Genomic DNA, 15617 nt, shown 5'->3' on the forward strand with positions numbered 1-15617 from the left:
CTTTTATCTGCGAGATTGCTAACGCCCAATTCTAATATAACCGTCTTTGGGCAATGAGGGATCATCCATATGGAGAGGCCATCCAGATACCCGAGTTACGAAACAGGACTCGATCATCAGATGGAAGGGGAAATCGCCCAGATCGTTTTGGGTTCACCACGTGATTATTCGATCCATCCACCCAGTTGTACGATCTTAGCAGCAGTGACACGGAGGCTAGCGAGCTAACTTACTAATGGCCGAAGCTACAGCTAGCCTTCTAGATGTTTCACATCCAATCGAGCTTTCTCGAGCTGGAGCCGCTCCCATCTCGCATCGTGAGCATCCATTCTACAATTTTACGAGCTTTACCTTTCCCAGTGGGTCCCGGGCCGTTACAGCCCGATCTTGTCTGAGAATTGATTTGCTGAGCAATGTCGTCGAAGGCTCTCACTCGGAGATATATACATTTCACTAACGAGCATCGTAAAGACTCGATGATCCAAGTGCGTGCGTCCTCTCTCTACAGTTCCTGCTGTGCGATGGGAACACGAAAGGGGGCTTCTGTATGAATGACATGGTTGCGAATTCTATCGCGAGCTTGGGTTACGGTATCATCCTGATTTATCATCCCTTTTCATTATTTGCTGTGATGATGTGTTTCTTGTGCAATAGTTATGCAATTGAAGAGGAACGAACGAACACGGCTCTCGAGATCCACCCACTCACTCACTCATTATCGGAGAGGAAAATTCAAATCCCAACTTCGATCCATCGCCTTATTATCTATTACTAATATCGCTCACTCCCATTCAGCCTCACGATTGCGATTTCCCAATACGGTTATTCAAAATCTAGCCTGGTTAATTAATCAATCAATCACTCACTCGATGAACTTTTTCGCATCGGGGGGGCGTGTGGGGTTTTTTTCCTTTTCTTTTCTTTGCCTTTTTCCCTTTTTTCTGTTTCTTTTGGGGTCTTGATTCTGAAAATGCAGATAGGACAGACAGACAGACAGAGAGATAGGCCAAAAGTTGTCATCCTGCTATGAACTCGACCCTCCTCCCTTCCCTCGGTGTGGGTGGATGATTGAGAAGATTTCTTTCGAGATGATATGGTTCGTATTATTACTATATCAGATCACATTAAATCATATCATATCAAATCAAAATATATTAAATCGAATCATACAAGAATGAGATGCGAGCCTTTTGAGTATTTTCCTTTTTGTGGGTTTAAGAATTGTTTTGATATTTGGTGTAGTAGTTCTATTAGATATTGTATATCAAATCATATTATGCAAAATTGAGATAATAGTCTTTTACGTATTTTCCTTTTTATGGTTTTAAGAATTATCTCGATGTTCGGTGTAGTAGTTCTACTGGATATTGTATATCAAATCATATAAGATTGAGATGCAAGCCTTTTGAGTATCTTTCTTTCCACGGTTTTAAGGATCATTTTGATATTTGGTATGGCAGTTCTGCAGGGCGTTAACCTTATGTATCGTGTTGACAGACGTGCTTTGTTCCATTGTACACATTTCTGCAGCGCGGGTTTTGCTCTTTTCGTACAGTTTGGTGGGTGGGAATTGGATTTATTCTACGGGTTGCATGTGTGGTTGTTTGTTTGTTTGTTTGTTTGTTTGATACTGTCCTATATATATGCTTGGTTTTGTCTTTTCGCATCTTGAATCTGTATGTCTGTTTGTCTATAGATGGATTTGTTGGCCGGGCTGTGAGGATGGGTTTACGGGTGAAGGCATACGTGTATCATGGATGTTCGCGAGTGCGTATTTTACTTGATTTTACTTTGTTTCTTTTATTCTACTGTGCTCTATTTGAATCGAGATCTTGGGCAAGCTGTACTGTACTGTACTTTGTCCATTTTATTTTATTCCTTTCGAATTCGAGATTCTTGATGGTTTTGGCGCCATGCGTGGATACATAGTACATGCACCAAGTACTTTGTAGTTACAAGATACACAATACACAATACGGCAAATTAATCTCATGCCCCCCAAGTGTTATTCAATCACTCTCATATCCTAAAACTCATATGTATATTATTTTTATGGCTTTCAGATTCTATGATAGATTTTACGGTAGATTCTGTAGTTGTGAAAAAGTAGATTCGAGTCTTCAGAGGCTAGATTCTATTCATTTGAGTGCAGGATCTATTATAGAATATAAGGGGTATGAAAGTAAGTTGCCATACATAACAACTATAAGACTGAATGATTAATCGGGAAGGAGAGAGAACTCGTAAATTTCCTCTCCTCTCCTTTCCTTTCCTACACACATCATCACGTTACGCAATCCCATCTCCTACCACTTCTTGTTGAATCTTTACACTAAACTATATCGTTGATACCCGCACGACCTCCGCGTCACCATCTATTTTCTGAGAATAGCAATCATCATCTGTTGATGATATTGTGGGGTTGGAGTATGGCACTGCGAGTTGTATCAGGGAGATTCTACGGAATCCAATTATTGAGATGGCATCCTGAATGGCTGAGTACCGGTAATATAATGGAGTGGGCTTGTGATCTTTTGGATTTGCGGGGGATATGGTGAGATCAGCCAATTTTTTGATATGTGATGTGAAATTTTTGATTAAGATGGAAAACTGCTTTCTACTCGTCATAAAGATCACTGGGTAGGAAGAAGCATTCCCCCTATGAGTTACTATCGCTCACCAGGGCCTATCAATCGAGCTGAGATGCACTAGAATGGGAAAATTAAGAAGGATAAATTCCTAGAAGGATCTCTCTCTCTCTCTCTTTTTTTTTCCTTGTATCCATCCGTATGATAAAGGATCGCTTAGGTTGATTGAATTAAGCTCGTCTTGAACTATTTGTAAGGGATGCGTGATTTGAGCATGGTATTTCTATCATGTGAATGTTTTCAGGGTTCTGATGGCTGATATGAATGATATGGTGGGGGATTGAATTTGGATAAAATATGAGATGAGATGAAATAAAATGAAATGATTTCAGTTCAGTTCAGTCCATATAATCGCATGGTCTAATGCTGATGAGCGATACTATCCTACTCGAACGTTACGAAAGATTGTCTTCTGAAATATGTATGTCGTTATTCGCTGCATGCTCAATCGCATTTGTAATCGTACTGGGTGGGCGGGGGTGGGGGGAGACACTTTCTTTTTGCTTTGGTGGGTAAGTAGATGCAAGAAAGGATTGAAGGATGAGCGGAGATGAGAAGAGATGGGAGAAGATATCTCCTTTGGATTACAATTACATGCTCACTTTATGATTACTATCTTATATATTATTGATAAGATGTGTATTGAAATGAAATTGAAATAAAATAAAAATGGTTTATATCATGGTGGTATAATATAGCCTATGTGCTAATGAATTATATTGTTGTATTTATTATACACGATCACACGCCCCGAGAAATGTGCATTGTTGTTCGCTGCGAGCTTGAAGTCTACTCGCTCTCGTGCATATGCATACAAACATCTATTGATTCCATTCATTCATTAATAGAGATACTACTCACGGCCGCCACACCAAACCCACATGCATGCCAGAGAAAATGGGCATCTTTACTAAATCGGATTGCGTTCATATAATCCGTAGGTCTCGCAACCGCGAGCCGTATACTTGTTGTGCTGGGAGTATTTCCCACGAGCAGCACAGTGCGCCAGTTGGGATTGGAGTAGTTAACGTTGCGTTTTTCGACGCGCATGCACGGAACCGATGCGTCTTGTGCTTGAGGATTCGAGAGGTGGTAGTTGTAGTTGCAGTTGTAGCTGGAGTTGGAATTGGAATTGGGATTGTATTTGTTGTTATTTCAAGTTTGTTCAAAAGAGGTGGTGTGGGTTAAGTATGCAAAAGATGTTGTGATGGTGGGTGTGGTTGGTTATTCTGATTTTGGAAAAGGGGTGATGGAAGGGATTGGGGGTTGGAGGAGTAAGGAAGTGGATGGATGGATAGATGATTCAAGAGAGAGATAGAGATGAGATTTTATATCGATGGAAGTGATATGTATGGGTTCTTTTCAGGCTGACTTGTTGCCGAAAACTATAAAAAAAAATGATGATGGAGAAAGAGGCTGAGGATAGGAATGAGAGATCAAATATATAGCTGGATGAATAGTCCTTATACGAGAAACTAAATTTAATAGATGTCTTTCCATCCGCACCACCCGGATTCCGAACTGTTGTTAGTCAAGCCAACGTTAACATGGACACAACATCCTCCGCGCCTTTCATTATCTCCAAACTAGCCACGATGCTTTGATTTCGATTCCTCCTCGTTGAGTAATGACCATTCCTTCTCAACACAGCATACGGAACTCGCCAGAAAGATAGGTTTTGTCTGTCGAGTTGACAGATTGCTAAAATGCCAAAGGGCTTGATGTTGAAAGATATATTGGGTGAGTAGCATGTACACCCCGCATCAATGGGTTTTGAATTTGATATCGGATTATCTTTGTGTAATTTCATCTGAGAGGGGCTAGCAGCTATGTTGATATCTGTAAGCCAGATCAAATTCGGGAGTCAAAAAAACATTTTTGATGGTATAATACAGGGTCTGGTTTGTGGAACGTGAGCGAGCGGGGAACTCGGATAAGGAAGAGAAGAAGTGTGGGTGAGATACGTGGTATATGCGTGTCAGATTGGGATCGGCTTTATCTATATAAATGGAGGTTGGGTACACTGGAAGATCAGGGTGGGATCTTTCAAGTGGCAGGACTGGGTATTTCGTTGATCTCAGGGGGGGATACTTGATATGGGGACTGGGCGGGGATTGTATTGTGTGTGGTTTTGTGACGGCTTGGAAATAGAGAATTGTTCTTCTTCGTGAAGGGGGAAGCGATGTTTGGGGGAAACTAGCGGTGATTGTGGAGAAGTGATGAGTGAGCTTTATTGAGATCTGGAAAGGATCAGCGTTCAGAGTAATGATAGAATGCTAAAGAAACGTGTAGGTCTCGTTTCGACTCCAGATACTGTGCTCCGTGTTAAGATTAAGTTCTCGCGCTTAGCGAAACAGACCGCTCTCGTCGTGTTCAACTAAATAATCACTTGAGCAGGTGGTCGTGGGTCTACACTTTCTTGTCTCTTGTCAGTCTCCCATGCAGGAGAATTAAATGCAAGATTTCAATGCGATACATGTACCTCGTGCAAATCTTATTAGAACTTCAGCTTGCATTTCAATTTTGGTTAAGGAGAGATATCAAAAGAAGTTGACATATTTCAGGAAAATATCGTTCTGTGCCAGAGGCGACAGGTGCTCTAACTTGGCAATTGCATAGTTACCTTCAGATTGAATTGATGGCTATGATACACCTAGATATTTAGATTTGAAATATAATTCATTATCTTAGTCGAAGAGTTGTGAGAGACTTTTTCTTATATCATCTCTTGGGTCTGACTGTCCTCCTTAATCCGATATTTTAAAGTCATTTGGAATACTAGTCTAAAAAGGCCCCTTAGGATCATACTTCCGATTCAGAACTTGCAACCTCATTTTTCTCTCACCTCTGTACCTATCAATCGAATCCTGATATCCCACTAGACAGTTAATCGGGAAGAAAAGAGAACTAGTAAGTTTGCTTCCTATATATGTCATTATATTACAAAATACTATTTCCTACTAGCTATTCTTCCGGTAAATTATTCTTATGCCCTAAAATTGGAAGATAATTTACTTTTATGTCTTCTGGATTCTATACTCAAATGAATAGATTCTAGCCTTTTGAGGCTAGATTCTAATTTTGCATTATAGAATCTACCTTCTTACCGCCCACTATAAAATTTACTTTTCCATCATAGAATCTATTATAGAGTATAAGGAGCATGAGAGTAAAACAAGTGTGAATTCTAAGGTATAAGAGTAATTAAATAACATTTGGGGGGTATGAGAGTAGTTTGCCGCATAAAATTACTCAACGATAGCTACCACGCTATACTATATCAATAATATAACGCTCGTTTGGATACTTTGGTTCCGTTAAAATTTCAGCATAATCAGATATAGCAGTCTCTGTTTCATTCGTTTCAAACAACTCAAAGAGATTATTGATACGATTATCGTATGTCTCTCGTGTCCCATCACGCATATATTCACCTGTCCCCACTCGGCTCCACCCTCGGTAATCGCGTACCGACCACAATCCAACTCTCAAAAACTCGCCCTTTCTAACGCCGCTACGTTGGAGCACCAACCCTGTCAGTGACGTGCCATCATGTTCCTGATTTTCACTTGCTGGACCGGAATCGTGAACTAGAACCAAGACTACCTTTTTTTCATCAATTTCGGAATCTAAATAGACTTCGTATTTGGAGAGTATTTCTTTGCCGTTTGACAAGTTGAAAGACCGATTGCGGTTGGGGAAGAGACTATAAGGCGAATTGACGACCTTGTGGATATTCCCGGAGAGGAGGGCTTTGCAAGATATTCTGAGATTTCCGGCTCGCACTTCTCCAAAAGGACTTTCTTCCACTAGTGGGGTTACAAAAGCAGATATAACGTGGACATCTATACGGCCTCCATAGACCCTCAAACCGCGGGGGCCTGAATCAACTCTTCCGTCTATTGAAGCCCACGACCTGTCAGATCAGGATATTAGATCGAGATATTTGAGAATATTCTGAATTGTTAAAGTACTTATCGACAGGAAAAGATAATTACTCAAAAAGAAAATCTGAAAAGAGGAAACAGTGTAACTTTAAACGTACCAACTAGGTGCTCGATAAAAATCAGATTTAGCTGATTTTTCGCCTTTCCGCCACAGCAACTGCACTTCAATGTCTTTCTCCCAGAGACCAGCCAAGTACCGATCCCCACTTTCCAATTGCACAGCTCTCGCAATGCCTCCTATTGCAATCAGTTTATCTCTTTTATTCGTGAGATTTGCAATTGTGTACTTTCTCACAATATCATCCCATATATGAGCAAGCGAAGTCTTTTCTTGTTTCTGCTCTACAATCTGAGGGAAGTTCTCTCTTGCACCTCCTGTCTTACATTCCCAGACCATTTCCCCTTCGCTGAAATGGAGCGTTCGAGTCGACAATAGCCTTTCTTGTAGTGCCCATGCTCTTCGTGTCAATGGCATATAATTTAACCAATCTGACAGATTCGAGATATCCCATGATTTTTCACTTAGGGGGTTCAAATTTCTTACATGGACTTTCGCAATGTAGTCCTGTGGTTGAAGAAAACAACCTTGACGACCATCAGCTGCCCCGGTAGCTGCAATATTGATTTCCGATTTGGAATAGACTGATTGCATCAGAACGGCCTCGGCTTGCCAATCCGACGAAGAGTCTTGTATGATACAAAGCGAGTCTATCCAGATATATTCTATGCCCAGAGCGCGCGATATCCTAATGGCATCTTGAAAGGTTTTTGTAAGGTCGTCTTCCGGTATCTTTATCATCATCGAATCTATCGATGTTGTCTTGAGCATTAGATGCGGAATTGCGCCCCAGCAGTGACTCAGGGTAGCGTATTTTGGTCGGTGGCCCAAGGTTGAGGTAATGACAAGTCGTGCGACTTTTCCATCGACATAGATAAGCCTGGAAGGGAGAAACTCTGTTGGATTTTGGCAGCAGTGAACGTGAGACGTCAAGCACTCAGCGAGCCATTGATTAGCAATTTGAAGCTGCGCGCTGATGCGGTCACTTTCTGGGGCTGGAGTTGATTTCAATACTAATTTTTTTCAGCAGCCGCTCATAAAATTGAAGAGAAATAGATGACATACCTGAAAATTTGGAGTGGGTTATACTCAGATGCCCTAAAAGATTGTGACCACCCTTGAATTCACCAGGGCTATTCAACGATATCCAAATCCCATCATCATATGTGACACTTTTTATCGTCATACAGATAGTCGTAGGTTTGCCCAGGCATCTAAATCTGTTTTCAATCTTATGAAAATCATAAACATTTATATTCCTAGCCTTAAATGGAGACTTCGCTGTATGAGCTTGGTCCAAAAGTCTACACAGGCGACACTTCTCTCTCAGCGCAGCTCCAAACTCAGCCATGTTCTGGAAATGAGGGCGGTTAATCGAATTATATTTTGTAGGCGGTTGATTAATAAGGATATCTGGTAGGGCTTCCAAAAACTTTCGACAACTCGAACAATATTCATCAACGACTAGGATGGTCTCTTGGGCCTTTTTAACCTCCCGGTCAATTTGTTCCATGTCCAACGAGTCACTTTCGAGCAGACCCCAATAAGTGGGTATTTCTGGTTTCTCTATCCATTGCAACAAGTTGGTATGACCTGGGTTGCCACATCTACAAACATGTGTTGCAGAGTCCTCGACTAGCGGATCAATACTGTTTTCAATAGTATCATTATCTTTTCGCACTCCGGCTTCGTCTTGTGAATCCATTAGCTGGAAATAATTTCTGAAGAAGCGTTCTTTTTCTTTTCCTTATAGATAGCGATCCTACCGTTCAAGAGTCATTTCGGATTTTACGGAGGTGAGAAGAGTAAGAATAGTTCTACGGACGTGATAAAAGTAAGTTGAATCTCACCACCTTCGTTCGCAAGGATTGATTTATCCTGTTACCACCCCAAGTATTGCCCCACATGCGGTGTGACCCGAGATCGTGCTACGAAAATGCTAGGATATTTACAAATTAGTACAGATCTCTGAATATTGAAGATAATCTAATTTCAGTTTTGGATTCATGGAATTCGAATTAATATTAGAATGCTACCTCCTTTTTAAAATTTCAAATATCTCAATGTATAAGCTCGAAAATGTGGTGGGTCAGTATGTGGTTTGCGAAGTTAGATTGTTGGGGTGAGGGGAGGTTTTAGATTGGGAAAGACGGAGATGGGGAGGGGGAAATCTTGACATCTTGTGAAATGGGTTATATCGGAGGCGGGGGTATGGGGATGTAGTAGGAATCCTGTGGAGACACTTGAGAATTCGAAGTTTAAACAATGAAGAATGCAGCACTTTTCTTTTTATTACAAGATTCAGCAGATAGAATAGGAAGATCGTATAATAATTTAGCCGAGGCTGAGGGCATAAAAATGCAGTAGAATCGCTACAAAGACTACAGTTAATGAAACTCAGAAGAGGATTCAATTTCAACAAGCAAATCAAAGAGTTGAGAGAAACTTCTTTCCTTAAATCATCTCTAAGCTCTATTTATTCTCTTCAACACAGATCTTAAAACCACCCGGAACACCAATTTGAAAAAACCCCTCAGGATCATACTTCTTACTTACCTTCTGCAAGCTTCTCCTTATCTCATCTCCATACCCACCAATCGGATTCTGATATCCCGCCGAATAATTAACATATTTATAGCAATTGAACAACCCCGCATTCTTACTCAACTCATCCACTTCCTCTATAAAATTCTTCGCCATCTCATCCATACGCGTATCATCCGATGCATCATCCCACGAATAGGTTAATACACATATAACCAAAGAACCCTGTGAAGTGTCAAGACCGGTAGAGTTTCCTCCTGCCGCTGCTGATTTCGCGGTAATCGAATCATGAAGACGCCAGTATGTCAGCGTCCAACGCATTCCTTTGATATCTTCTACAGATACAACTGTGTTCTTGAAGAGTGTAAATACGCTCTGTAAATGAGCAGCGGAAAATCGAAAAGATGTAGTGGCGAAAATCTGATGCACTCCATTCTTTTGCATTTTTTGGATCTCTCTAGCGGTTTCTCCGGGCGTCGAAATCTTCATCGTGTTTCGGTATTGTGGCTTGATATCCATGAAAGGTTTGAATACAGCAGGTGCGCTATCTTCCTTTGTGTATTCAAAATTCGACGCGATTGTGAATTTTGTCTGGGGTGAAAATGTAATGCTCAGTTTCATCGAAGCATATGGGTCCCAGTTATCTGGCATACTTTCCAGAGCTTTGAAGTTCTCATCCAATGTAGAGATTGGATATACGATGAGACCAGCCCATTGTTTTCCCTGTGGGAAAGTTCTCATATCGAAGCGGGTGACGATTCCAAAATTGTTACTTCCTCCTTTGAGGGCAGTCCAGAGATCTGCATTTGCATTCGCATTGGCATGTACGATTTGACCATCTGCCAGGACTACCTCGAAATTATCAATCATATCGCAGCACATGCCATATCTTGGGGAAAAAGAAGAGAATCCTCCTGTGATTTGTATTAGCACACGAAAATTACATGTCTCTCTATAAACGAGAACAAGAAACATAACAATACACACCCCCTAAAGTAAACCCTCCAACCCCAACATCATAAACGTGACCCCCCACCACTGAAAGACCCATCGCATCAAGCTTATCATATACAGTTCCCCAGATAGCACCTCCTCCAACTGAAACAACGTTTTCACTTTCATTCACTTCAACGCTATCGATTTTGCGCAGGTCAATCGTAATACCGTTGTTGATATTCGCACTGCCTGCAAATGGACTGTGGCCACCTCCTCTAATCGCCACTTTAGTTTGAATTTCTGTCTGGGAGTTTAATGCTCTCAGGGATTTTAGAGCCTGAGCTACATCTTGAGTAGACGTAGGAGTGATGACGAAAGATGGTTTTAATTGCGCTTCTTGAAGAGTAAAATAAGATGCTAGAGAATCCTTGTAAACATCACTACCAGGTTGAAAGACTTTTCCCTCAAGATCTTTTGCTAGTGTGCTGAAGATTGAAGACATGGTTGCGGATGTAAATTTGTGATTGCTTGACGAGAAGAATGTTGTATGTGCTTAAAAGTCTTCATGGAATCTGAACACTATATATAGGACCTCACAATCAGAACGAACTAAAACGACCCCTCCACATAGTCCCAACTCGACAATCCAGCTGAAAATAGTATAGAAATATGCAGTAGGAAACACCAATTGCGGCGTATATTTTCATCAGAGGCCGTAACCGTCTTACGCTTGCATCGAATTGTGGATGTGGGAAGTGGGGAATACAGTAAGACCAAATGTTATAGAAAGTTCAAACTATCCCTCACTTGTCAATTGAATGAGATAGACCAACCGTTTCTCACGTGTGCGATAACACAAGAACTTTTTACGGGAAATAATATTGTGAACTTGGAAGTTTTCTTTCTTTTAAGCTAATGTAGTAGTATGAGATATTGCGATCTCCTGTTTGATGAAACAAGTAGAATGATATAATAACATCACAACAAGATTGAACAAACCAGGATCGAATCTAGATAGGAAATAAAAAATCGCAGAGAAACGTAAAGTTCATTCATCTTCTCCCTACACAGCTCAATACCAGAACACAATACTTCCCCAACTCATGACATTCCTCCTTGCTCCCTCATCTACATACTTATCTCATATCCTCACTAGATTCCCCTATATTTCTGATCTATCCCCTCAAATCTAATTCCCTCTCGAATTTCACACGATATATAATTTCCTCAGTGTCACGATCACACACCAAGGAAGATCAAAAACATGAATAAAAAAGGTGAATAGAAAAAAAAAGTTCCAAGGGATCTTTCTATCTCTATATCTCCTATTTAAGAAAATATCGCTTAGTTCAAGCTTATCTTAACATTGTTCATCACCAAGTGAATTATATCACGAAATAAATCATTCTCATCTTACGCCACCAAGACTTCTTGCAGCGTAGAGCCTCCGGCGGACAAGGTTTTCCCGGCGCCCGGAAACACCTTGTTCTTATTATGCAAGAAAACGATGGATGGCAATCAAGTAGTATGAGATAAGTATCGAGGAAGGATATTCACTTGTGAGATTATATCACAAAGAGGTATATTTTCCTACTGGCAGAGATTCTAAAGCCTTGCTTCATCGCTATGACAAAAATATTGCGTGTGAGGTCGCTCGCCGAGGTGAACGAGGCAAATTCGAACCAGATATCCAAAGCATGCAACATCCCCGCCGGCGCCATCGAAGATATCTACAGCCGTACCCCTCTTCAACTCAACATGATCTCGGAGACTCAGAACGAGACGTTGCACCTGGTTTTGCGGCTCAACCCTACGACTCCCAGCTGGGAATTTTGCAGGTCGTCGTCGGCGAGGAACACGTGAGTGCCAACGAGGACCGCGTCGAGGATGTGGAAGCATACTTTCAGCAGGACCAGATCACGCCGATACATATACGCAGCGTATTTGGCGTGCCCCTTTTTCGCTCTGCTCGCTTCGATCGGGTATTGGTGGTAACGATGAACCATGCAATCATGGCTTACTGGTCCATCACGTAGTTACTCAGTGTCGATGTACCGGCAGTTTTCCTGGAGCAACCTCTTATCAGCCGTCCGTCGTTCAAGGGTTTCGTGGCCCACTGCTATTGATATGGCCCCGGATCGACACGGCCGTGGTGGGGACGAAGAAGTTGAGCCGTATCCTAGATCAGTTTAGGAATATTCTTTGTCTGTTAGCCGAAATGTCTCCGCATTTCAAAATCGACAACTTGCTATTGCTCGACCCCCAGGGACGCGCTGACATAGAGGGCGGGAATCATAAGGTGCTCCTTGACTCGCCCACAGTGGAGAAATCCATCGACGCTCTCTTCCACGGCAAATCAGGTTTGGCTTGACGAGGTGATTAATGACTTCACTTTTATGGTTGTAGGATAAAAGTATGGGACATAATGCGGTATTCTTTTCCTTCAGAGAGTAGACTTTTATTAGTATTAAGGGTAGGATACCTAAGTATGGTATCAATAACAACTATCTTATAATTACTTCTCACGTGGTTCATAAGATTCATTCATGGTGATAATGATATAAATCGTGGAATTTGAACCGCAAGCAGAAACCCAAGCAGATCAATACAATGAATACTGAGATATATTCTAATGAATTAAAATCAATAAAGAGTTATCAAAACATGATAGGTGGAGGTTGATGTGCTTTTCAAAATTCTGAAGAGATGCTACAAGGTACACTGTCGATGGGCACAAATCAGAGTCCTGATTGGCTCTTTCAGATGTCTAAACAACATTTCCCGGAGATTATTTTCTCTATGGGGTAATCATGATCATATTTGCTTCAACCGCGCGTATATATCAGCATTGCCCAAATAGGAAATGAATATTCCGTCTATCAAACACCCTGGTGAGCTGGGAGTGTATACTGCCATCAATGAATATTTCGCAAGTTTCTACTTCTGGAGGTAGATTCCCAAAAATGGCATCTTAAAAACCAAAGTATTACCAATCATGTTTTGCTTTTCTTGTTTACTAGCGTTTTTCTTATTTTTTATCTTTCTTAACTCAAGTTCTCATCAACTTAAGCTTCCAAGTTATCTTTCCACCTTCATTCAGATTGTATTCCACAAATCAGTTCTATCCTGCTGTATTGAAGAGAATCGAGTTCTAATTTTGAGAACTTGACTGAGAAGCCAACAGAACAGGTAAGATTCTTGCGAGGAGAAGACTGCCATTTATGACTAGGTCTACCGAGGATAATATTATCTTGAGAAATGTAGAGTCAAACAACAGTAGCTTCCTCACTAGGGAGAAGTCAAATCCTGGTACCACTCCCCGGGATAGCGAAAAGCTCAATAATACACCTGAGCAAGAAGCACTATCATCTCGCGAAATCACGGGTTTTAGATGGGCCTTGGTAATAAGTGCTATATCATCCTCCATCTTTCTCTACGCTCTTGACAACACCGTCGTTGCAGATCTTCAACACTTTATCATCACACACTTTGGGGAAGTGCAAAAGCTCCCATGGTTAAGTGTCTCTTTCCTCCTAGGCGCAACCGCGACGAACTTAGTTTTGGGGAAGATCTACACTCAATTTAACGCGAAATGGTTCTATGTATTCAGCGTCTTCGTTTTTGAGTTGGGATCAGCGGTTTGTGCTGCTGCTCCATCAATAAATGCTGTGATTGTGGGTCGTACTTTATGTGGTATTGGAGGCGCAGGACTGTATGTCGGATGTATGACTCTTATTGCCTTCACAACGACTATTTCAGAACGTCCTTTATATATCTCAGTAACCGGACTTACTTGGGGAATTGGTATTGTTCTTGGTCCTGTTATTGGAGGTGCTTTCAGCCAATCTTCGGTTGGGTGGAGATGGGCATTTTATATCAATCTTCTCATTGGTGGAGTTTTTGCGCCAGTGTATATTTTCATGATTCCTAGGTCAGTAAGTTTCCTCAAGACAGACAGGAGATTTGCGAATCGTCCCCCATCGTAATTGTTGGTGGCATATTATTCCTCGGAAATTTCCTTAAAATAACTCTACCTCAATGATGTTGGATGCTAACCTTTTGATTAGTAAAGATGCTCGTTCAGGAGTTCCATTCAAGGAGCGTGCAGTCGAAATGGATTACGTCGGAATAATTCTTCAAGCTGGAGCTTTCACTATGTTTGTAATGGCAATCAACTGGGGCGGAAATATCTATCCATGGAAATCAGGGCAAGTGATCGATCTTTTTGTGGGATCTCGAGTATGCTTCATTCTTCTTAGCATTCAACAAAGTCTAGTTTTGCTCACCACCTCGGCACGTCGAATAATCCCCGTTGAATTTGTCAGTTCTCGTACCATCATGATCCTGTTTGCCGTCACCGCTGCTTCCGGGTCTTCAGCATTCGTTCCAATTTATTTCATCCCGATCTTTTTCCAGTATACCCGCGACGATGGACCTCTGGATGCTGGTATCCGTTTATTACCCTTCATTGTTGTTATGGTTGTCATGGTATTTTCTAATGGTGCTCTAATGGCCAAATGGGGCTACTACATGCCATGGTACCTGTTTGGTGGCCTTTTGGCCACAGCTGGATCTGCCTGCATATACACCGTTGACCTCGATATCTCTCTAAGTCGTATTTACGGATATACGGTCATTATCGGAGCTAGGATTGGAATGTGGCTTCAAGCTTTCTTTTCTGTCGCTCAGGCAGTTGTTGAACCTGCGCTCATAGGTGCAGCTGTTGGCTTCATGACTCTCGCGCAATTCGCAGGGATAACCATTACGCTTGCAATCGCGAATTCCGTTTTTCTCAATACGAGCCAGAGTCGCATTTTAGATATTCTTCCAAATGTCCCACTAGCAGAGATCCAGGCTGCAATGCAGGGATCAGGAACGGATTTCATGAAGACTCTAAGCCCAGATCAGAAAACTGCAGTCTTAGAGGCCATCGTCGAGGCTATTGGTAAAACATACATTCTAGTCATTGCTGCTGCCTCATTGGTCGCGGTTTTGAGCCTGTTCATGAAAAGAGAGACGTTGTTCATTAGTGCTGCTGTTGCGGCGGGTTAAACTGGGGCAAATTTACCTTCAGATAGTGCTTTTTAAGGGTACAGTCTCTTGGTTAAACTATTTGGAGTTGTATAATTGGTTGGACGGTAAAATTATTTTCGACCCCAGGCCAGGTTGCAATCTTGCTCTTCTATTCTCTATCTTCCTTTAGAACAGTTTATTTTCTTCTGTACCAATTTGATAGTACAGCTACACATCCATGAATCGCACTCATACTACGGACCTTTTGACGCAAAAGAAGCGAAATAATCGAGAGGGTTACGGTTATATTTTCTAGTAGAATGTTCAAACTATTGACTGATTCCATCGTCTTGCGACCCTTATCTAAGGTTTGGGTTGCCCTATTGACCGAGTCTGTAGCGGCTTGTAAATTTGCTCTGAAAGCATCCTTCACATTTTTCAAGAACTCGCTATTCACCTCATTTAAACGAT

General features: G+C 41.5%; 3 protein-coding genes across 3 annotated transcripts; 1 reads left to right on the top strand and 2 right to left on the bottom strand.

Annotated features, from left to right (window-relative positions):
- Window positions 1-5812: 5812 nt before the first annotated feature.
- Window positions 5813-8918, bottom strand: BCIN_08g01050 (hypothetical protein). The gene is made up of 5 exons (XM_024694366.1): window positions 8690-8918; window positions 8479-8592; window positions 7719-8415; window positions 6694-7666; window positions 5813-6564 (listed from the first exon to the last, which is right to left on the bottom strand). The coding sequence occupies exons 3-5, from the start codon at window positions 8356-8358 to the stop codon at window positions 5919-5921; spliced, it is 2259 nt and encodes a 752-aa protein (XP_024550155.1). The 5' UTR covers window positions 8359-8415; window positions 8479-8592; window positions 8690-8918; the 3' UTR covers window positions 5813-5918.
- Window positions 8919-8967: 49 nt separating this feature from the next.
- BCIN_08g01060 (hypothetical protein) lies at window positions 8968-10781 on the bottom strand. Its single transcript, XM_001548712.2, has 2 exons — window positions 10185-10781; window positions 8968-10111 (listed from the first exon to the last, which is right to left on the bottom strand). Exons 1-2 carry the CDS (start codon window positions 10633-10635, stop codon window positions 9126-9128), a joined length of 1437 nt encoding a protein of 478 aa, XP_001548762.1. The 5' UTR covers window positions 10636-10781; the 3' UTR covers window positions 8968-9125.
- Window positions 10782-12390: 1609 nt separating this feature from the next.
- Window positions 12391-15571, top strand: BCIN_08g01070 (hypothetical protein). The gene is made up of 2 exons (XM_024694367.1): window positions 12391-14064; window positions 14201-15571. Exons 1-2 carry the CDS (start codon window positions 13355-13357, stop codon window positions 15183-15185), a joined length of 1695 nt encoding a protein of 564 aa, XP_024550156.1. The 5' UTR covers window positions 12391-13354; the 3' UTR covers window positions 15186-15571.
- Window positions 15572-15617: the final 46 nt, after the last annotated feature.

Source organism: Botrytis cinerea, chromosome 8, assembly GCF_000143535.2.
Source record: "Botrytis cinerea B05.10 chromosome 8, complete sequence".
Classification (NCBI taxonomy): Eukaryota; Fungi; Ascomycota; class Leotiomycetes; order Helotiales; family Sclerotiniaceae; genus Botrytis; species Botrytis cinerea.

Excerpts from the sequence above, each read along its gene's own strand:
- BCIN_08g01050 (XM_024694366.1), bottom strand. The coding sequence starts at position 8,358 with ATGGATTCACAAGACGAAGCCGGAGTGCGAAAAGATAATGATACTATT. Across the intron at positions 7,667-7,718 it reads AACCCACTCCAAATTTTCAG|TATTGAAATCAACTCCAGCC; the intron begins GTATGTCATCTA and ends GAAAAAAATTAG. Across the intron at positions 6,565-6,693 it reads TTTTATCGAGCACCTAGTTG|GTCGTGGGCTTCAATAGACG; the intron begins GTACGTTTAAAG and ends CTGATCTGACAG.
- BCIN_08g01060 (XM_001548712.2), bottom strand. The coding sequence starts at position 10,635 with ATGTCTTCAATCTTCAGCACACTAGCAAAAGATCTTGAGGGAAAAGTC. Across the intron at positions 10,112-10,184 it reads TGGAGGGTTTACTTTAGGGG|GAGGATTCTCTTCTTTTTCC; the intron begins GTGTGTATTGTT and ends TACAAATCACAG.
- BCIN_08g01070 (XM_024694367.1), top strand. The coding sequence starts at position 13,355 with ATGACTAGGTCTACCGAGGATAATATTATCTTGAGAAATGTAGAGTCA. Across the intron at positions 14,065-14,200 it reads TATATTTTCATGATTCCTAG|TAAAGATGCTCGTTCAGGAG; the intron begins GTCAGTAAGTTT and ends CCTTTTGATTAG.